The 21,951-nt window shown below is 47.3% G+C and overlaps 1 protein-coding gene and 1 non-coding gene across 3 annotated transcripts in view; one reads left to right on the forward strand and one right to left on the reverse strand.

Moving 5' to 3' along the window:
• The window catches only part of DLG5 (discs large MAGUK scaffold protein 5), a 134,141-nt gene that overhangs the window by 57,136 nt on the left and 55,054 nt on the right, over positions 1–21,951 (reverse strand). For both annotated transcript variants that reach the window (XM_088842061.1, XM_088842060.1), the window contains 3 exons: positions 11,339–11,501; positions 9,895–10,038; positions 9,149–9,332 (listed from right to left, as the gene is read on the reverse strand). In XM_088842061.1, coding sequence (XP_088698187.1) covers positions 9,149–9,332; positions 9,895–10,038; positions 11,339–11,501 — 491 coding nt within the window. The remainder of the gene's footprint in view (positions 1–9,148; positions 9,333–9,894; positions 10,039–11,338; positions 11,502–21,951) is intronic.
• LOC129556029 (U6 spliceosomal RNA) lies at positions 14,010–14,116 on the forward strand. The gene has a single exon (XR_008685873.2). It is a non-coding gene; the product is annotated as a U6 spliceosomal RNA (small nuclear RNA).

Genomic DNA, 21,951 nt, shown 5'->3' on the forward strand with positions numbered 1-21,951 from the left:
GTCGCTAAGGGTCGGACACAACTGAGCGACTTCACTTTCAGTTTTCACTTTCACACATTGGAGAAGGAAATGGCAACCCACTCCAGTGTTCTTGCCTGGAGAATCTCAGGGACGGGGGAGCCTGGTGGGCTTCCGTCTATGGGGTTATACAGAGTTGGACACGACTGAAGTGACTTAGCAGCAGCAGCAGTACATATATACAATGGAATATTATTCAGATATTATAAATAATGAAATAATGCCATTTGCAGCAACATGGATGGACCTAAAGATTGTCATACTGAGCGAAGTAAGTCAAGACAGAGTAGGATAAATATCATATGATATCCCTTATATGTGGAATATAAAAAGAAATGATACAAATGAACTTATTTACGAAATAAAAAGAGACTCACAGACTGAGAGAATGAGCTTAAGGTTGCCGGGGGGAAGGGACAGTCAGTTAGGGAACTTGAGATAGACAGGTACACACTGTTATATTTAAAATACATAAACAACAAGGACCTACTGTATAGCACAGAGAGCTCTGCTCAATGTTATGTGACAGCCTGGGCTGGAGGTGAGTTTGGGGGAGAATGGATACATGTATGTGTATGGCGGTTTCCTACAACCTGGGAAGCCCTGAAACTATCACAGCATTATTAATTGGCTATCAGTTCAGTTCAGTTCAGTTCAGTCGCTCAGTCGTGTCCGACTCTCCGCGACCCCATGAATTACAGCACACCAGGCCTCCCTGTCCATCACCAACTCCTGGAGTACACTCAAACTCATGTTCACAGAGTCAGTGATGCCATCCAGACATCTCATTCTCCGTCGTCCCCTTCTCCTCCCGCCCCCAACCTTTCCCAGCATCAGAGTCTTTTCCAGTGAGTCAACTCGTCGCATGAGGTGGCCAAAGTATTGCAGTTTCAGCTTTAGCATCAGTCCCTCCAATGAACATCCAGGATTGATCTCCTTTAGAATGGACTGGTTGGATCTCCTTGCAGTATAAGGGACTCTCAAGAGTCTTCTCCAACACCACAGTTCAAAAGCATCGATTCTTCGGCGATCAGCTTTCTTCACAGTCCAACTCTCACACCCATACATGACCACGGGAAAAACCATAGCCTTGACTAGACGGACCTTGGTTGGCAAAGTAATGTCTCTGCTTTTTAATATACTATCAAGGTTGGTCATAACTTTCCTTCCAAGGAGCAAGCGTCTTTTAATTTCATGGCTGAAATCAGCATCTGCAGTGATTTTGGAGCCCAAAAAAATAAAGTCTGACACTGTTTCCACTGTTTTTCCATCTATTTCCCATGAAGTAATGGGACCAGATGCCATGATCTTTGTTTTCTGAATGTTGAGCTTCAAGCTATACCCCAATACAAAATAAAAAGTTTAAAATTTAAAATAAGAAATTCTTTCCTTCCTACCTTGAGATCATTAACATACTCTCTCATTAGTTGTTCTAAAAGGAGTTTTATATTTCAAATTTAAATCTCTAAACTATTCAACATATTAGAATATATTTTTGTGTATGTTGCAAGATGGGGATAATAACATTATTCCTTTCCATAAGTCACTAGACAAAGGAGAAATGGTCCCCCAAGTGCAGAACGAACCGAGGACCCCTCAATTTGTCCAGGCCCAGACAAGGGCTGGAGGACCCCAAGGGCATCAGCTGACACAGAGCCCACCACTGAGGGGCGAGAAGGACATCCCATAAGGATGTGCCCACACATGCCCAGAACACAGAGCCAGCGGAGAGTTCTCCTGACTTCAGGCTCACATCTGGAAACGATCCAGCTTCTGGACTGGATTTCCCTGTCTTCTGGGCAAACAGTCCAATTAAAAATCACTCCAAACGTTTTATACTCTAAACATCCCCAAGCCAGGTGAGAACCACAGAACAAAGGCATTGCTGCCATTCCCAGAGTTTTCCACAAGGTGGCAGCCCTGTGTAGACCAGCCAAATGCACTCCCATAGCTGCGCAGCCTTCCAAGCTTCATTAAGAGACAAAGCTCATTAAGCTCTCATCACAAGAAAAAATTTTAACTATGTAAGTTGATGAATGTTAACTAGACTTACAGAGGTGAGCTTGTCACAATGTATACAAATATCAAACCATTATGCTGTAGACCTGAAACTAATACAATGTTACATGTCAATTATACCTCCATTAAAAAATTAATAAAATAAAAATTATGTTATCCCAATATTAAAATAAAACCTAATTTTAAAGAGGGCTCTGAAATGATGCAAAGAAAAACCTTGTTGTGAGCATTAACCCGGAAGAGCCCACCGGCACTAGTCCACAACAAATTCTGGACTACACTCTGAGGCTTGGCCTCTCTTCACTGGGAAATAGTCCCCAAATGCCCACCGTAAGGAGCTTGGATGGATGGGATCTGCATGATGACCTAGGCACAACTTAGCACCAGTGAATCCACTGCCCGGATGGGTCACAATTTCCCATTGAGACACGGTCAATCAGAGAAAACCACAGAACAGACCCAGGGATCTTTTCTGATGCCCAATCCAGGTTGCTAACGCAATAGGCTCTGGAATCAGAAGGAACCCTGGGGAGATCAGGCTGATACTGAGCACTGTCCCAGCCGAGGCTCTGCCCATTCCACAGGTGAAAGCTCTGCATAAGAGGGAGGGTTCTGCTTATTATGAGCTGAAATCTACCTTCCTCAACTCCTAATGTCTCGTCCAAGCCCTTAAGGCACAAGAACAGTCCCTTTCCCACAGGACAGCACCCAGATACTCAGAGGTTCATGGGGCCCCTAACACTTCTCAGCTTTTCTCTACAAATAGGGCTGAGGATCCTGCCTGTGCTAATGTACTCAAAAGCCTCTGGAGAAATTTGGGAAAAACCACAGCCACAGTTAACGCCAGAGGATTTAAAAGACTATCCTATCAGTCTAGAATTTTTCCTTTTTAATGGTTAGAAGATTATGTTCTTAATAGACAGTTCGGCACAAACACACTAACCATCAAACATTTAGCTTCCCAGCTAAGGCTAACAGCAGTCTAAGAGAGAATGTTTACATTTGGCCCAGAGTTCTGAAGTGAAAAAGCTGATACACTTCTCAGCTCAGGCAGGCGGCAGTCTTTAGAGATGACTCCCGTCTGCCTGTGAGGAGGGGGTGGAAGTGGCCCAGGGGAGGCAGAAAGCCAGGGCCTGGTCCCATTCACACAGCAAGACAGCCACAGCCTGAGTTGTTCCCCACAAGGAGGCCAGGAACAGCTGTACTCACATCCTGCTCCACGCTGGTCAGAAACACGCTGGGCTTCTCTGAGAGCCAGGCCCTTTAGAGACTAAGAAACCCCATTCCTGGGTTATCGGGGAAAAGAAGTCAACTTCCATGAATCATCAGGGAAAAAAGTATATTTAAAGAAAGGTAACAGGGCCAAAAGGAAGAGAGGGAAGTTTCCTGGAGCCTCAAGTTTCCCAGAGAAATTGGTAGGGCCAATTTTTTTTTGTTTTTTAAAGAAAAGCATTACTTTGAACCTTCCAGTGATACCTCTAAGAATCAAACTTTAGAAAAACACGCACAAAGGAACACAGGATATATGTAAAGGTGCCCACTAAAAAATTATTTCTAACAGGAAAAAGTGCAGATTACTAAGACGCTCAACAAACAGAATGCTGTTAATAAACTACTGACAACTAACCTATAAAATATCTTGCTGGATGTTCCAAATTTACAGAAAATATAAGGAGACCTATGATATATTGCAAATTAAAAAAATAAAAAAAGGCAGGTGGCAGAAAATAAAGACAAAACTTTGTGTGTTAAGTATGATACAGAAAATGTCTACATGGAAATATCCCATGGGGTTCAGAGAGGTTAGGCACCTCCAGGGAGTGACACTGGAGCTAGTGACTTCACTATCACTGAAGGTTTTTTTTTTCTTTTTTAACCAGAGATCAGGTAGGTACTACTGCAGTCAAGATAGAAGATGCAAAAATATCCCCTACGTTGCTCCCCCACCAAGGCTTGGCCATCTCTGCCCCAAATCACTTGAGCATCCATACAGCGCATTCTGACTGCAGTCCCTTGGAGACAGAACTGCTACATCATACCCGCCCCCCCTCCCAACACACACACACACATGCAAACACACGCAGCCACACACAAAAAGCCACCTGTCCGCCACTTCTAGAGAGCGAGAGGTCCTAGGACCCAAGCCCACAGCACTCTCCCCACCAGCTGCCTCATTTCCTCTGAGATCAATCACACAGAGGGCTGGGGAGCCCACAAATCCCTCGAGCAAACACGCAAGTCAAACAGCACCATTTACCCCGCAAGGGCCTCTTCTAGTTAACAAGGCGTGGGAGGATCCGGGCAACAAAACCGGCCTTGTCCAGCGAGGTTGGCCTTTGCCCCAGGGAGGAGACCTATGGTCGCCCCCGCGTCCCCGCTTCCTCGGCTGCTGGCCTACCCAAGACCTGAGCTTTTCACAGCCCAGACACCCACCTCAGACCTGGTAAAGAGGCTAAGGCCCTGGCCTTGGAGAGCAGGCAGCCTGGTGGCTCAGATACACCCCTGACCCCCACCAGTGATGCTGGGTTTCCTCTCCTGGTGGGGTCCCGAGGTGGCCCCCAGGCCCACTTGCTAAGGGGCACTGGTGTAGCTGAAGAGAACTGGGGATACTCACTGACCACTGTAATCAGCTACCTCAACCCCAAGGGTCAGAGCTACAGGAAAAGAAAGAAGAAGAGTGGGATGGAAGAGCACCAGCTGGACTCCTGCTACCCTAGTCTGTTCTTACCTCCCCGCTTCCAGGAACCTTCCTGTTACCATGGCTGGGCCAGGCCCACCCACTCACTCCCACTGCCAGACTTGCCGCCACATAACCAACCCCTCTAATCAGAGGCTCTCTGTCGGTGATTGCAGCTAAGAAATTAAAACACGTTTGCTCCTTCCACTGGGAGGAAAACGTATAACAAACCTGGACAGCATATTAAAAAGCAGAGACATCACTTTGCCAGCAAAAGTCCATATAGTCAAAGCTATGGGTTTTCCAGTAGTCATGTACGGATGTGAGAGTAGGACCATGAAGAAGGCTGAGCACCAAAAAACTGATGCTTTTGAATTGTGGTGTTGGAGAAGACTTCTGAGAGTTCCTTGGAAAGCAAAGAGACAAAACCAGTCAATCCTTAAGGAAATCAACTCTGAATATTCAGTGGAAGGAATGATGCTGAAGCTGAAACTCCAATACTTTAGCCACCGGAAAAGACCCTGATGCTAGGGAAGACTGAAGGCAAAAGGAGAAGAGGCAGCAGAGGATGAGATGATTAGACAGCATCACTGACTCAATGGACATGAATCTGAGCAAACTCAGGGGGTTGGTGAAGGACAAGGAAGCCTGGTGTGCTGCAGTCCACGGGGTCACAAATTGTCAGACACAACTTAGCAACTGAACAACAAGAACAAATCAGAGGACTCACAGAAAAGGCTCTAGGTATCTCCAAGGACCTCCAGCTTAGGGGCTGCCCTGAGCCTGCACTGGGTTAATTCCACGTAAGGCGTCAACAAATATCAGAGAAAGAAAATAAACCATAGAAACAAATTTTTCAATAGAACATAGCTTGTAACAGGAAAACACTGAAAATAGTCCAAGGGTCAGTCAATAGGAGACTAGTTAAATCAATTATGCTCCTTTTATGTAACTCAATACTCTGCAGCCCTTAAAAACAAGGAAGTAGAATGTGTACTGAAAAAGAAAGATGCACATGACATATTCAGCAAAAAAAACATGCTAGCAATAAAAGCACTGTGCGATTCCATTTTGTTGAATATGTTAATAAGATATAAAGTACTCCACGTGTACAGATAAAAATCTCAAACTTTTCATGTTGATATACCCATGGTTAGTTATTTCTGTGGACTGAGGCTACAGGAAGAATTATTTTATTTTTTAAATGCCTGTATCAATTTTTTAATTATTTACAAAATGCATATTAATTTTACAATTAAAAAAAAAGTATAAAAACACAAAGAAAGCACTGCCCTTCCACTTTTTGAACTATTTAATCTAACAGTCATTCGGTAAGGCAGAGCGAGCCAGGAGGCTCCAGCGGGCGAAGGGCACCCCGTAGTGGCCATCAGAGCCTGTACAGACAAGGAGAGGCCCTGCAGAGGCACATGGAGACCCAGCAAAGGGTGTAAAGGGGAATGATGTGGGAGGGAAAAGCAAGCAGGTACACATAGAGCCACTAAGTAAATAGATTAAGAAGAATCAAAACCAGATTTCTCACTGCTGGAAAAGGGAGATACAAAAATGGAAAGGAAGAAGACAAGAATGAACCCTGTTATATTGTGGTTCTGCACTGGAACTAGAAATGTGAGTGTGAACTCATGGTTTCCAATATTCATATTACATATTGAAGGCACAGGTATATTAGGGAGAGAGAGACATGGCAATAGATATGAGTGCGTGAGTGTGTGGTGGGGATGTACTCAGATGTTCCCACTGTTCCCTGAAAGGTCCTGGAAACCACTGCACCCCAGGAGCTCTGAATACACCAAGTATACCCAGTATTCAAACCATGCTGCTGCTGCTGCTAAGTCGCTTCAGTCGTGTCCGACTCTGCGACCCCACAGACAGCAGCCCACCAGGCTCCCTCCCCCGTCCCTGGGATTCTCCAGGCAAGAACACTGGAGTGGGTTGCCATTTCCTTCTCCGTGCTTCTACTCTCCACTAAAAAGAATGTGAACTCCTAGGATAAACATCTGATTTCCAGGACTACGACAAGATAATAATTATAAAACAAGCCTGAAACGTCTTGTGCCAGAGAACAAGAACGTGCTCAAAGAATGAGGGGATATGTCAAGAAGACAGAGAAGGGACTTCTGTGGTGGCCCAGTGGTTAAGAATCTGCCTTCCAATGCAGGGGACTTGTCCCGGCTGAGGGAACTAAGATCCCACGTGTCACAAGCAACCACGCCTGTGAGCCACAATAAGGGAAAAGCTGAGCACTGCAGCTAAGACTGGACACAGTCTTAGTTGAATGAATGAATAAACAAAGAGAGAAGCAAGCCTGAAGTGGTTTCCACTGGCCATAGGGTATATACAACCCACTCAGTAGAACAGGAAGCGATGAGAGAGAGAGAAAGAGTGTGTGTGTGTGTGTGCGTGCGTGCGTGCATGCGTGTGTGTGGAAAGAGGTGTGTAAAGGGAAAACAAGGATCACTACAGTGGTGAAGCCTAGAGACAACACCTTAGTCAAATGATCAAAGTGAACATCCTTAGTAATAAGTCATATCAAGCCAAGGCCCAGTCAACAGGGTGCAACAAGAAGAGGCAGCTTCAACCTCTGAAAGTCCTGCCTAAGATGAAAAACTCATCCAACCATGAAAGAAAGAAAGAAAGTGAAGTCACTCAGTCGTGTCCAACTCTTTGTGACCCCACAGACTGTAGCCTACCAGGCTCCTCCGTCCATGGAATTTTCCAGGCAAGAGTACTGCAGTGGGTTGCCATTCCTTCTCCAGGGGATCTTCCTGACCCAGGGATGGAACCCGGGTCTCTCACATTGAGGGCAGATGCTTTACTGTCCGAGCCACCTGGGAAGCCGCAACCATGAGGATCAGACAAACCCAGACCGAGAGACTACCTAGAAAATAACTAACCTGTAATCTTCCAAAGCATCAAGGTCACACAGGTCACAGCCTGAGGAACTGCTCCAGGTTGAAGGAGACCAAAGAGAAACAACAAGTAAACACAACGCTTTATTCCAAACAAGCTCCTTTTCCTATTAAAGACACTATTAAGACAACAACTGGCAGAACCTGACCAGGGTCTGACAGTCGGACGGTGGTACACAGCAACATTAATTCCTGATGGGTTCCCGTTATACAGGAGAACATCCTTGTTGGCAACAAGTACACGGACAGTGGTACACAGCAACATTAATTCCTGATGGGTTCCCGTTATACAGGAGAACATTCTTGCTGGCAACAAGTACACGGACAGTGGTACACAGCAACATTAATTCCTGATGGGTTCCCGTTATACAGGAGAACATCCTTGCTGGCAACAAGTACACATCTACATGCTCAGGGGTGATGGGATCAGGCTGGCAACATAAGAGAAAAGAGAGAAATTCTTTATACTGTACTCGCAGCTATTCTGTAAGTCTGCAGCAGTTGCACAATTTAAAAAAATTTAATTGCAAATGGAAGAAACATCGTGCTAAGTTACCAGGTGAGTTCAGATAGTTATATACCAGGTTTGTGTCAATCAAACCGTAACAGTCCTCCTTTAACTGGGGAACCATAAATGCTTCCGATGAGGAAGGGCCTCTGCTTAAATCAGACCTCTGCCGCAGTGCTAGGAGGACACTCTGCCTCCTCCTGGGACTTTCTTCCAACCCAAAAGGTCCAACCATCTATGGCCACAGAGCGTCATCAGTCCCTGCCATGACCCTGCAGCCCAGGCAGTTCCAGACCATAAACTACAAGAGAAGGGGCACTGGCCAACACCACCCATAGCAAGCAGTGTTCTGACTGGCCTGCTCCTCACGCCCCTGTCAATGTGAAACAAGAGCTGAGCAAAGGGAAGAAACTGACTCCTAATGCAGAGAGCAGCAAGAGAAACAGGACACACTCCCACCCCAAACTCACGGTGGCAACTGTGCCATCTTGTACTTGCAAAGAGATTTAACGTTTCCAAGCTTCTCTCCATCTATAATTTCACATAAAGTCCATACAAAGAAGCTATAGACCCTCAAGCTCTCAGACTAAGTCAAATTCCTGTTACCCAGCACACATACCACAGAGCACCTCCTCCTTGTTAGCCCTGGCAACACTCATAATGATACAGAGTGTGTGTGATTATTTGATTAACATCTGTATCCTCCATCAGACTGCAGAGTCCAGGACCACAAGGGTTGAGTGTTTGCTCAGAGATAGCCCAATTCCTCACAAAAAGCAGACACCAGAAATACTTGCTAAGTGATCACAGGGACGCGTGGGTGATGGTTAAGTAGGTGGTGAGTGGACAGACGCATAGATAGATGGCGGGTGATGGGTGGGTGGGTGAGATAGCCTGTGGGTAGAGAGGTAGATGAGTAGGTGGAGGGGGCTGGTAACCAGACTGTGAGTGGGTGGATGCCTGACCTCAGTCTGCTCCTGCTGCCCAGCCCGGCTGTACCTGCTGCTGCTGGGCCCGGAGGTCACCGATTTCCTTCTGGTCCTCCTCGTGGAGCCGCTTCATGTCCTCCCACGACTGCTGGAGCAGGTTACGTTCCCGTAGCAGTTGTCCATTCTCCCGCCTCAGCATATCCACGTCATCCTTCAGCTGGGTCTGGTCGCTCAGGAGCCGGCTGTGGAGTGTGCTGAAATGCCCCCAACACAGTGAGCCCAGCCAGCCTCCAACTCCCACCAAGGTACCACCTCCTCCTCCACCAGGTCCCAACACCCCAATACACCAGACAGGCCACTCAAACCCTTGTGTCAGCCACATGCCAGTAAGACCCAAACCATTTTTTAGCAACCTGACACTAAAATGGCCTATGTGTGAAGGCCAAGGAAAGCAGATAAGCCCCTACCTGGTAGGGACCCAGCACCTTCAATACTCAGGGCTGGGCCAATGTCAGCAGGTGGGCAGGCATATGCCCTCGGAGGGGCCCCAGGAGAACAAAGGGGAAGATGCCCCACTGGCCTCCGTGGACCAGAAGTCCAGCAATCTGCCTGGCTCACGCATTCAACCACTTTCCTACCGACCATGCTTCAGAAGCTGAACATGGATGCGGTATGAAAACTGAGGTCCAAAACCACAGACCTACTAGGTGAAGACCCACCGCTTGCTAGACAGCAAAGACAGAACCAGAAGCCCAGGCTCCGGGTCCAAAAATAAAGACTGGCAAGAAGCAGAAGCTGGGAGCCCCAGGAACTCACTGGTAGAAGTCGGTCTCCTTGGCCACCTCCTCACACCTCTTCAGGGCATTGGTGTGCTGGCTCTGCAGGCTCTGCAGGTCCGACATGGCCCGCACGCACTGGATCTTCAGCCTCTCGTAGTCTGGATTCAACCTGTGGTAGGGCCTGGCCCAGACAGCAGACAGCCCAGTGAACACGGGCCTCGGGAGCACCATGACAAGGACGTCTATCCCTGAAGAGTCATGTCCTAGGTCACTCCAGCCTAGCAGTTCCCAAACCCTGGTCACCTCCACACCACCTCCACCACTACCTGGTGCCCTGCTGAGCCCAGGAGTCCTGGCCACACTCAGACAGACAGAATCAGAACCCCCAGGATGGAGGACCCTGATGGCTTATCTGCCTGGGTGGGCCGGGAGAGCTGGGCGGTGCTCCTGACCTCCGGGAGCCCCCAGGAGGCCACGCGACCAGCCCGCACACAGAGTGGGCCCACTAGGTCCCTGTGACAAAGCTCCTCCTCTCCCAAGAGCAGGGATTCTCAGTCTCGGGCGCATAATGAAAGACCAAGGCCCAGACCAATCACACCAGCATCCCTGAGGGCAGCACTCAGACATGGGGATTTTTTTTTTTTTTAAACCCCCAAAGGGATTCCAATGTGCAACCAAGATTGAGAAAAATAGCCAGGAGCAGGACTTCTCAAAGTGGGGTTCCCGGACCTGCAGCATTGTAATCACCTGGGAATTTGTCAGAAATGCAAGTTCTCAGGCCAGCTCCAGACTTCTGAAATCAGACACTCAGGAGGGAGGAAGGAATGGCCAGCAATTTGCGCTTTAACAAGCCCTTGTGGGTGGTCCTGGTGAACTCCAGTCTGGTGCCCCCTGCTCTAGGGGGCATCAGCAACGCCATCTAGAAGGGCTATTCTCTGTGCAGCCACTCCTCTGCCTTGGTGACATGAAAGTAGCTAAGGACAGCACACACTCACGCCCAGCCCTCAAGCTGTCTGACCAAGAGACACGTCTTCATAAAAGTCACCCAGAAAAACCTTCCTTGGGGTAAGGCACATACCCCTGATGCTTTCAAAGGAAACAGATTAAACCAAGCCTGTTCCCGCCTCCCTCAGAACCCTTCCAGAATCTCCCCAACCCTTCCCTGCTATCTACCTCCTAATCCCAACAAAAGAAGCAGTCAAAGATTTTCTTCAAAATAACAAAAAGTCAGGTGGGACCAACCCTTTTTAAAGCATGTATGTAGTAGGAAACAACTAACCGGTTTACAAACCACATAAAGATCTACTCAACAATGAAGTGGGCTAGGGTATTCAGGAGACAGCAGTACCCGTGCACAGAGAAACACGGATGCGTGTGGACACACGGATCAGTCAAAGGCTCAGCAACGGGGTGACTGGGGCAGGGGATGCCACAGCCTCAAGGCGGTGCCTTGTCCAGCAAGGGAGGTGCATGGTCCCCACCTCTTGTCAAAGGTGGTCCCGTGGGTGGCAAAGGCGAGGCGCTTCCGCAGCTCGTTCCTCTCCCGGGTCATCAGCCGCAGCTGAATGGAGAGGTTCTCCACCTTCTCATTCACCTGCCGGTCACTGAGCACAGGCGGTGGGGATGGCGCCTTCCCGGTGGTGCCTGCAGGAGGAAGGTGACAAAGTGAACTTGCTTTTGCCCAGCCCCCACCAGCAGCCAGGCGCCATTCTGGGCTCTCAGCTGGCCTTCACTCCTCACACCCACCTTCCCAGGTGGGTCCGGTTACAACCCTCTTTCCCAGATGACCCTACCAAGTCAGAGAGCAAGAGGCAAGGCAGGGACCAGAGCCCAGGCAGACTGGCTCCAGCATCACTCCCAGGGCCCTGGCTGAGGACTCTGGGGTCCCCCTCTTTCTCCCCAGCCTGGCTTTGGCACCTCCAGGGTGGCCCAGCCTCATCTTGGCATCTTTGCCTGCTCTGCTACCACCAGCTGTCACCTTCCTCTGGGCAAAGAGGCCGGCCTAAGCCCTGAACAAAGTGGAAGACGCAGCCTGAAGAGGAAGGCACGGCTGCAATCCAGAGAGGCTGGCAGAGAACAGAGACAGCCAGAATCTAAGCTGGGCCCCTGGGCCGTGTTCTGTTCTTCCCTGATCAGGGCTGGACAGTCTGCATGGCTCCCTCTTCCAGGCTGACCGACTGCCTGAGGACCTGCTCCAGCAGCCCAGATGTGCAGCTTGGAGGAGGTGCAGGGACAGCCGCCCATGGCCAAGGGGTGCAGGGAAGTCCCAGGGCCTCTGGCGGCCCAGCCCACAGCAGGGCCTCATCACTTATCCCCAAGACTAGACATGTTCTGAGAGGGAAACCCCGCGCCGTATGACATTACTTAGGAAAAGTGGCCACCACCAACACCTCTGGTGAGACTCCAATCTGTTTCTAGGAAGAATGCACCTCACTCAAATGTCCCAGAAAGAGACAAATCCATGGTATTGGTATACTTGTATATTTAAGTATATACTTGTATATTTATATATTATATATTTATATATATACTTGTATATTTAAGTATATACTTGTATATTTAAGTATCTCTACCTCTCATGGATCCTCCGTGGGGTAAGAAAAACCCACAGCAGTCACCCCAGTTTATGGATGGGATCCAGAAGCTGACTCACCCCAGGAACACAGTATCTGGGTCCCCAGGAGCCCTGTAATGTGCAAAGGGCAAGACACACGTCCTCTGACTCAGTGTCTTCTGACCACTGCCCCCCAGCTGACCCTTGCTGGCGGATCTGTTCATGTAAACCAAGTTTCCCCCGAGACAGGGACTCAGGTGTGACCTCGCGTCTTCTGGAAGTGCCAGGGAGGATGCAAAGCTTGATACTGTGGGCAACAAGGCAGGCCACGGTCTGAGGCAGGAGACTCCAACATTATCCAGTGTCAGCACCCCAACCACCGAATCTACTACCTCTCGAAATGCATGTTATTTTAAAACCAACACCACTATAACATCAGGATTTCTGTGCTCAGACCAGAACTCTGGGGCCGGAATGTTCTCTAAGGTGGGTTCCAGGACCACCATCAACGAGCACCGTCCTGCCTGCACGGGTTCTACTCTACAGTGGGAGAAGCCTTCCCTCACCCTTCTCCAAAGACCCTGGATGCTCACCCTTTCCCCCAGGGGTTCTGGAAGACAGGCTGGCTACAGCTCTGTGCAGCTGTGTGATTTGACGTCTTCCTCTCTGCAAATGAAGGCACTTCTACAAGCTCTAGTCCTATGACTGTTTTCTGATTTGCACTTACTTACCTGGCTCTCTGACACATGGGGCTTCCTCTGGATATGTGCCTGATACTCCTTCCAGAGAAGCCCACAACTCACTCAGCCTCTATCCAACCCAGGGGGACGCAATCTGTGTAAGACTGACAAACCCAAGACAGGATGAATAGACTAAACAGACTCAGACTCAGCTCGGAAAAGGATTTCAATGCAAACCATCACAACCAACCCACACAACAGCAACCAACACAGATGTCCCAGGCATTCATTTACTCTTCCCAACAACCCCGGAGGTGATAAGAATATTATCATCTCCATTTTACAGGTGGGAAGGCAGGCTGAGCAAGGTCAAGGAATTGACTCAAACATGCACAAACAGCAAGTGACGCTCCGGATGAGAGCTCAGCCATCTGTATTCAGAGCACATGCTCTTTAATGCCGTCCGTGCCTTGCCACTCCGCAAAGACAACCATGAGTAGCACTCACGTATGCCCAGCAGTTTCTAAGATGCTTTTCATACATTATCCCATCCCATCCCCCTGAGGAACATATTGCTGTTATTCCTGTTTTACAGATCAGGAAACAAAACCTTATCAAGCTTAACTAATGGGTCCAGGTCACCAAGCCAGTAAATGACAGCATGGCATATAGAGTGCCCTTTGCCTGACCCCAGTGCCCAGGGCCTCAACCTAAAAGTTCTTAAATGTTTTGATCCTAGGACCTCTTTATTTTTAAAAATGACGGAGGACTCCAAAGAGCTTTTATTTATATGGTTATATCTAACAACATCTACCAGATTAGAAATTTCAAAAGTATTTTTAAAATATTTACTAATTTTAAAATAACCACACCTGTTACATTTTCTCATAAGATTTCTTTTGTAAAACACTGACTACCGTGCTCACCTCGGCAGCACGTATACTGAAATCGGAACGATACAGAGAAGACTGGCGCGGCCCCTGCGCGGGGACGACACGCGGATTCGTGACGCGTCCCATGTTTTTCTGAAAGCATTTCCCCCAGCGTCAGGAACAAGACAAGGGTGCCCACTCTCACCACTACTGTTCAACATAGTTCTGGAAGTTTTGGGCACAGCAATCAGAGCAGAAAAAGACATAAAAGGAATACAAATTGGAAAAGAAGAAGTAAAACTTTCACTGTTCGCTGATGACATGATCCTCTACACAGAAAACCCTAAAGACTCTACCAGAAAACTACTAGAGCTAATCAATGAATACAGTAAAGTTGCAGGATATAAAATCAACACACAGAAATCCCTTGCATTCCTATACACTAATAATGAGAAAATAGAGAAATTAAGGAAACTATTCCATTCACTGTTGCAACGAAAAGAATTAAATACTTAGGAATATATCTACCTAAGGAAACAAAAGACTTGTACATAGAAAACTATAAAACTCTAGTGAAAGTAATCAAAGAGGACACTAATAGATGGAGAAATATACCGTGTTCGTGGATTGGAAGAATAAATATTGTGAAAATGAGTATACTACCCAAAGTAATTTATACATTCAATGCAATCCCTATCAAGCTACCAACGATATTTTTCACAGAACTAGAACAAATAATCTCACAATTTGTATGGAAATACAAAAAACCTCGAATAGCCAAAGCAATCTTGAGGAAGAAAAATGGAACTGGGGGAATTAACCTGCCAGACTTCAGGCTCTACTACAAAGCCACAGTCATCAAGACAGTATGGTACTGGCATAAAGACAGAAATATAGATCAATGGAACAAAACACAAAGCCCAGAGATAAATCCACACAGCTATGGACACCTTATCTTTGACAAAGGAGGCAAGAATATAAAATGGAGAAAAGACAGTCTCTTTAACAAGTGGTGCTGGGAAAACTGGTCAGCCACTTGTAAAAGAATGAAACTAGAACACTTCCTAACACCATACACCAAAATAAACTCAAAATGGATTAGAGAGCTAAATGTAAGACCAGAAACTATAAAACTCCTAGAGGAGAATGTAGGCAAAACACTCTCTGACATAAATCACAGCAGGATCCTCCAAGACCCACCTCCCAGAATATTAGAAATAAAAGCAAAAATAAACAAATGGGACCTAATTAAAATCAAAAGCTTCTGCACGGCAAAAGAAACTATAAGCAAGGTGAAAAGACAGCCTTCAGAATGGGAGAAAATTATAGCAAATGAAGCAACTGATAAAGGATTAATCTCCAAAATATACAAGCAGCTCCTGCAGCTCAATTCCAGAAAAATAAATGACCCAATCAAAAAATGGGCCAAAGAACTAAACAGACATTTCTCCAAAGAAGACATAAAGATGGCTAACAAACACATGAAAAAATGCTCAACATCCCTCATAATCAGAGAAATGCAAATCAAAACCACAATGAGATACCATTTCACACCTGTCAGAATGGCTGCTATCCAAAAGTCTACATGCAATAAATGCTGGAGAGGGTGTGGAGAGAAGGGAACCCTCTTACACTGTTGGTGGGAATGCAAACTAGTACAGCCACTATGGAGAACAGTGTGGAGATTCCTCAGAAAACTGGAAATAGAACTGCCATATGATCCAGCAATCGCACTCCTGGGCGTACACATCGAGGAAACCAGAATTGAAAGAGACATATGTACTCCAGTGTTCATCGCAGCACTGTTTATAATAGCCAGGACATGGAAGCAACCTAGATGTCCATCTGCAGACGAATGGATAAGAAAGCTTTGGTACATATACACAATGGAGTATTACTCAGCCATTAAAAAGAACGCATTTGAACCAGTTCTAATGAGGTGGATGAAACTAGAGCCTATTATACAGAGTGAAGTAAGCCAGAAAGAAAAACACCAATACAATATACTAACGCATATATATGGAATTTAGAAAGATGGAAATGATAACCCTGTATACGAGACAGCAAAAGAGACACAGATGTATAAAACAGTCTTTGGGACTCTGTGGGAGAGGGTGAGGGTGGGATGGTTTGGGAGAATGGCATTGAAACATGTATATTATCATATGTGAAACGAATCGCCAGTTCAGGGTCGATGCATGTTACAGGATGCTCGGGGCTGGTGTGCGGGGATGACCCAGAGGGAGGATAAAGGGAGAAGGGAGGTGGGAGGGGGGTTCAGGAGGGGGAACTCATGTACACCCAGGGCAGATTCATATCAATGTATGGCAAAACCAACCAATATAATATTGTAAAATAATTAGCCTCCAATAAAAAAAAATTGACTATCGTTTCCATCATCAAACACAAAACACAGAGAGAAGGATGGCACTGCTCTGCATCTTTGTGATGATGTTTGATGTCTGGCTTAACAGAGTCAGCTACAGCCTCACGTGTGTGCAGCAGTGCACACTGTGGATGGAACCTTTAGAAAACTCCACTCCACCGTGGAGCTTGCGTGAGGACGAGCATGCAAAAGCAAGAGACATCTTAGTATCATCATAAAAACAGTTCTGACCGCACTGGCTCCCTGCAAGGACCTCAGGGATACCAGACCACGCTTTGAGAATGACCTGACCTATGGTCAAGTTCAAAAAGAATCAGAGAAACATCATATCTCAATTTCAAAACTGAAAAGCACCACCAGGCCCAAAAAATTGCCTCCGGAGAGATAAAGAATTCTCACTCCATTTTAAAAATGAAGCAACAGAAAGATGCAGTCCTTAGCTTTTGCGGAGGCTAGACAGAGAAGCAGCAGCATGACAGAAGTAGGGGGTCAGACCCATCACCACACACAGCCGCCGCCTCCTGTCTGTCTCCGGCAGGGTGAGGCCACTGGCCCTGCAGCTGGAAAGGACCCAGGGGCAGCTGATCATGGAGACAAGGACCTGAGTGCTGTCATTTGCTGAGGCAGCCTAGGTACTGGGTTCTATGCTAAACGCACCTGGGTCCTCACCTCACTAACCCCAGGGTACCCTCCCAAGGACATGCTGTGATCACCACATCAGAAACTGACATCTACAAGACTGCACAGCTGGGAGACGAGCAGGCACCCACACAAACCCGGCTCCAGCTCCAGACCCAGGGCCTCACTCACCATGCGGCACAGTCTCCCAACAGGACTGGCCTCCTGGTTCCCTTCCCCCGCCCCAAAGGCTCGAGCATACATGAAACACGCAAAAAGGAAGGTCACCCAGGCCCGTGAATCCGTAAGATGGCAGGCTGACTTAGGGAAACTGCTGTCTGGATGCTCCAGTCCTTTCACAATAAGGAGGCAAGTGGGCAGAGGACCACAGGGGACCGCAAGAAAAATCCCAAGATGGGCTAAGCCAGGAAGTCCCAAAATAAACAGCAAGTGTTGCTGAAAACCTTTTCCATACCCACTGAATTCAAAATAAAGTTTTCTTCTTTTACTTGCATCTCAGGGTTGAAAAACATTTTGAAGATGATGCAGTCCTTTCAAGACAATGGGTGCTGGAACCCTCTAAGTAGCTGGAGGATTGTTTGAGTTCCAGCACAGTGAGGGAGCTCCCTACTTCACAGCAAAGCCCATTTAATCTCTCCCCAGACAATTATTCTGTGAACCGAGTTAAGATCTTTATTTCTCCCACCGACCCTAGATCTACCCCTAAGGCCACAAGGTACAACTGTAATTTCTCTTCTATACAACAAACATGCAAGTATTTGAAGACAACTGCCAAGTCCCTTTATCATTACCAGGAATAGCTAAATTTTTAAAAAAGTGACACCACCAAATGCTGGCAAGGATGCAGAGAAACTAGGATTTTCAAACACTGCTGGTGGGGATATGAAATCACACAGCCACTTCTGTCAAAGAAAACACTTTGACAGTCTTTTATAAAGTTAAACAGGCACTAACCATACCACCCAGTAATCCCACTCCTAGATATTTACACAAAAGAAAAGAAAATTTATGTTCACACAAAAGCTAGCACATAACTGTTTACAGCAGCTGTTGAATGGATAAATGACAGTGTTATTATATTCATTTAACGGAATACATCTCAGCAATAAAAAGGCACTGACTATCATACAAACTGCTGGTACACACAAGGGCAGAGGGAATGGGAAACCTCGAATGCGCTGAGTGGAAGAAGCCAAACTCAAAAGGTCACACACTGTATGATTCCATTTACATGACATCTGGAAAAAGGCAAAACTAGAGAGGCAGGAGAAAGACCGGTGGTTGACAGGGGCTAGAGGGAGTGGAGGCAAGAAAGGCTGACCACAAAGTCACAGAAGGGAATTCAGTTCAGTTCAGTCGCTCAGTCGTGTCCGACTCTCCGCGACCCCATGAATCACAGCACGCCAGGCCTCCCTGTCCATCACCAACTCCCAGAGTTCACTCAAACTCAAGTCCACAGAGTCAGTAATGCCATCCAGACATCTCATTCTCGGTCGTCCCCTTCTCCTCCCGCCCCCAACCTTTCCCAGCATCAGAGTCTTTTCCAGTGAGTCAACTAGTCGCATGAGGTGGCCAAAGTATTGCAGTTTCAGCTTCAGCATCAGTCCTTCCAATGAACACCCAGGATCGATCTCCCTTAGAATGGACTGGTTGGATCTCCTTGCGGTACAAGGGACTCTCAAGAGTCTTCTCCAGCACCACAGTTCAAAAGCATCAATTCTTCGGCGATCAGCTTTCTTCACAGTCCAACTCTCACATCCATACATGACCACGGGAAAAACCATAGCCTTGACTAGACGGACCTTGGTTGGCAAAGTAATGTCTCTGCTTTTTAATATATTATCAAGGTTGGTCATAACTTTCCTTCCAAGGAGTAAACGTCTTTTAATTTCATGGCTGAAATCAGCATCTGCAGTGATTTTGGAGCCCAAAAAAATAAAGTCTGACAGTTTCCACTGTTTTTCCATCTATTTCCCATGAAGTGATGGGACCAGATACCATGATCTTTGTTTTCTGAATGTTGAGCTTCAAGGGTAGGGCAATTGTGTGTCTTAATTGTGGCACTGTTAAATGACTACTGTGTTTGTCAAAACTCATCAAACTATACACTAAAAAGGATAAATTTTACTGTACATACCTCAATGAACATGACTTAAAAAAAAACAAACAAGTTTTGATATTAAAAAAAAACAAACAAACTCATGGTGCCCTAAAACTGAAACAACCATTCCAGGAGAGGTGTGGCTTGTCACCCCCACCCCCATTAGTCACTACGCTTATAGGAAACAGTCTAAAGAAGCAAAATTAAAACTAATGTCAAATGAGTTGCCCACAGAAGCCTCAAACTTTCTTTGTGCAGTTGTTCTTTTGGATTCAAATGCAAAATTGTCCACTCTCTCCCCCCACTTCACTCCTTCCTCTTCCCAAATCTGGAACCTACTTGAAAAGAAAGCAGGGGACCTCTCTGGTGGTCAATATTTGGCATTTTCACTGCTAAGGCCCAGGTTCAATCCGCAGTAGGGAAACTGAGTCAAGGCTATGGTTTTTCCAGTGGTCATGTATGGATGTGAGAGTTGGACTAAAGAAAGCTGATCGCCAAAGAATTGATGCTTTTGAGCTGTGGTGTTGGAGAAGACTCTTGAGAGTCCCTTGGACTGTGAGGCAATCCAACCAGTCCATCCTAAAGGAAATCAGTCCTGAGTGTTCATTGGGAGGACTGACGTTGAAGCTGAAACTCCAATACTTGGGCCACCTGATGGAAAGAGCTGACTCCTGGGAAAAGACCCTGATGCTGGAAAAGATTGAAGGCGGGAGGAGAAGGGGATGACAGAGGATGAGATGGTTGGATGGCATCACCGACTCAAAGGACATGGGTTTGGGTGGACTCCGGGAGTTGGTGATGGGAAGCCTGGTTTGCTGCGGTTCACGGGGTCACAAAGAGTTGGACACAACTGAGAGACTGAACTGAACTGAGGGAAACTGAGTCTGCAAACTGAGCAGCACTGCTAAAATAAATAAATAAATATTAAAAAATAAAAATTTAAGGCAGATATTCTTTTTCCTTTTTATGTCCAGGGTAAGATTCTGGGGTTAAGCAATTTGGATTGGACTAAAATGGCCCCAAAAGGAGGGGGCCCTGGAGTTTAGAGAAAGTCATCACTCTTCTGGGCCTTGGTGTGAGAGGGGGCACAGGCAAGGGAAGCACAGCCTGTTGGACATCATGAGTCCTGGCCCTTCCTCCTGGTTACCCTGACTCATGTTGCCTTCTCTGTGGACCACTGAGGCTCAGTGAGAGCCTGGCAGCTGATAGTCCTCTTGGTTATAAGCTCCTATGTCACACCACAGCTGACCCTGAAGGCCATCCCTCAAGTCTCATTTACAGCTAGACAGGTCACAACTCTGCTTCTGAGTCCTGCTGACCTGTGGTACCAGAGGCCAAGGAGAATACAGGCACTGGCCAAAGGTGGTTGGGTAGAGTGGGGATGTCCAGGTAAACTGCTCAGCCTCCTTCAGACCCTAACCATCTGGAGCAAAGCAAAGCAAAATAACATGGTCACCACCAGCCTCAGTGAGCAAAACCAAGCCATCCTCGCCTCCAACCCAGAAGAGCCAGAGCCATCAGGGAGGACACAATTCCACATCCAAAAGCAGCTCAGCTTCATAGAACTTGTTAGAAACACTCGTTTCTGCCCCCCACCCCCACCCCAGACTTACCATATCAGGAACCCTGGTGGAGAAGCCAAGACCCACCTCCAGATAAATGTGATTCCTCATAAAGTTTGAGAACCTCTGGTGTGAACCGAAGCTGCACTGGCTGCCCAGAGTGGTTCCCAATCCCTGGACCTTTCGGCCATCCAGGATCCACTCCATTTAAAAGTGTCACCCACTGACATCCGGGGGATGCCGTGCTTGGTCAGCAGACTCCAGCTGGGCTCCCTGTGGACTTGGAAAGGAAGGAGGGGAGATTCCAGGGCGGCAGCAGCCGCCTCGCCCTGCTCCCAGATCAGCTATTTGCTCTCGAATCCTTGACTGAGGGTCAGTCTGCAGAAACCCAAATCAAGACAGACAGCAAGTGCCTGTTGCTTCCAGGCTACTCCTGCATCCAGAACGCCACTCCTGGAAGACCCCACTCAAGGGCCACCTCCTCCCTAGAGCTTACTGACACCCCTCATTAGAAACAGCTACTCTTTCCCCTTGGTTTCCTTGCTTTACACAAGGCAAAATGGCCAGTTGCTTACCTCTTTAGGGCTATGGTCCAAATGTTGGTGTACCCTAGCAAATTCCCATGTTGAAGGCCTTACCTCCCCAGGTGTGGTATTAGGAGGTGGGGCCTTTGGGAGGTGATCAGGTCATGAGGGTGGAGCCCACATGAATGGGATTAGTGGCCTTATTAAGGAGACCCTAGAAAGCTCATCCCCTTCCTGCCATGTGAGGTTACAAGGGGAAGGCACCATCTGTGAACCAGGAAGTGCCTCCCCAACTCAGGACACTGACTCTGCCTTGATCTTGACTTACAAGCTTCCCAGATGGTGAGAAATGCATGTGTGCTGTTTCTGAACTGCCCACTCTAGTGTCTGTGATAGCAGCCTAGGCAGACTAACATACCTGGCTAGCCTGTAAAACCTGGAGCCAGGTCCTTTGTGATCCCCATGAGTGTGGAGCACAGGATCCAAGGGGAAAAGGCGCTTCCATCACTTCATCTGAAGTGAAGTGAAAGTCGCTCAATCGTGTCTGACTCTGTGACCCTATGGACTGCAGCCCACCAGGCTTCTCTGTCCGTGGGATTATCCGGGCAAGAATACTGGAGTGGGTTGCCATTTCCTTCTCCAGGGAATCTTCCCAACCCAGGGATCAAGCCCAGGTCTCCCACATTCAGGCAGATTCTTTACCATCTGAGCCACCAGGGAAGCCTGTCCATCCGATAAACTGAGAAAAAAACAGGCCCCAGGTCCAAAAGGACCAG

The sequence above is a fragment of the Moschus berezovskii genome, chromosome 12 (genome assembly GCF_049115385.1).
Source record: "Moschus berezovskii isolate FMDL1 chromosome 12, NW_MosBer_1.0, whole genome shotgun sequence".
Taxonomy (NCBI): Eukaryota; Metazoa; Chordata; class Mammalia; order Artiodactyla; family Moschidae; genus Moschus; species Moschus berezovskii.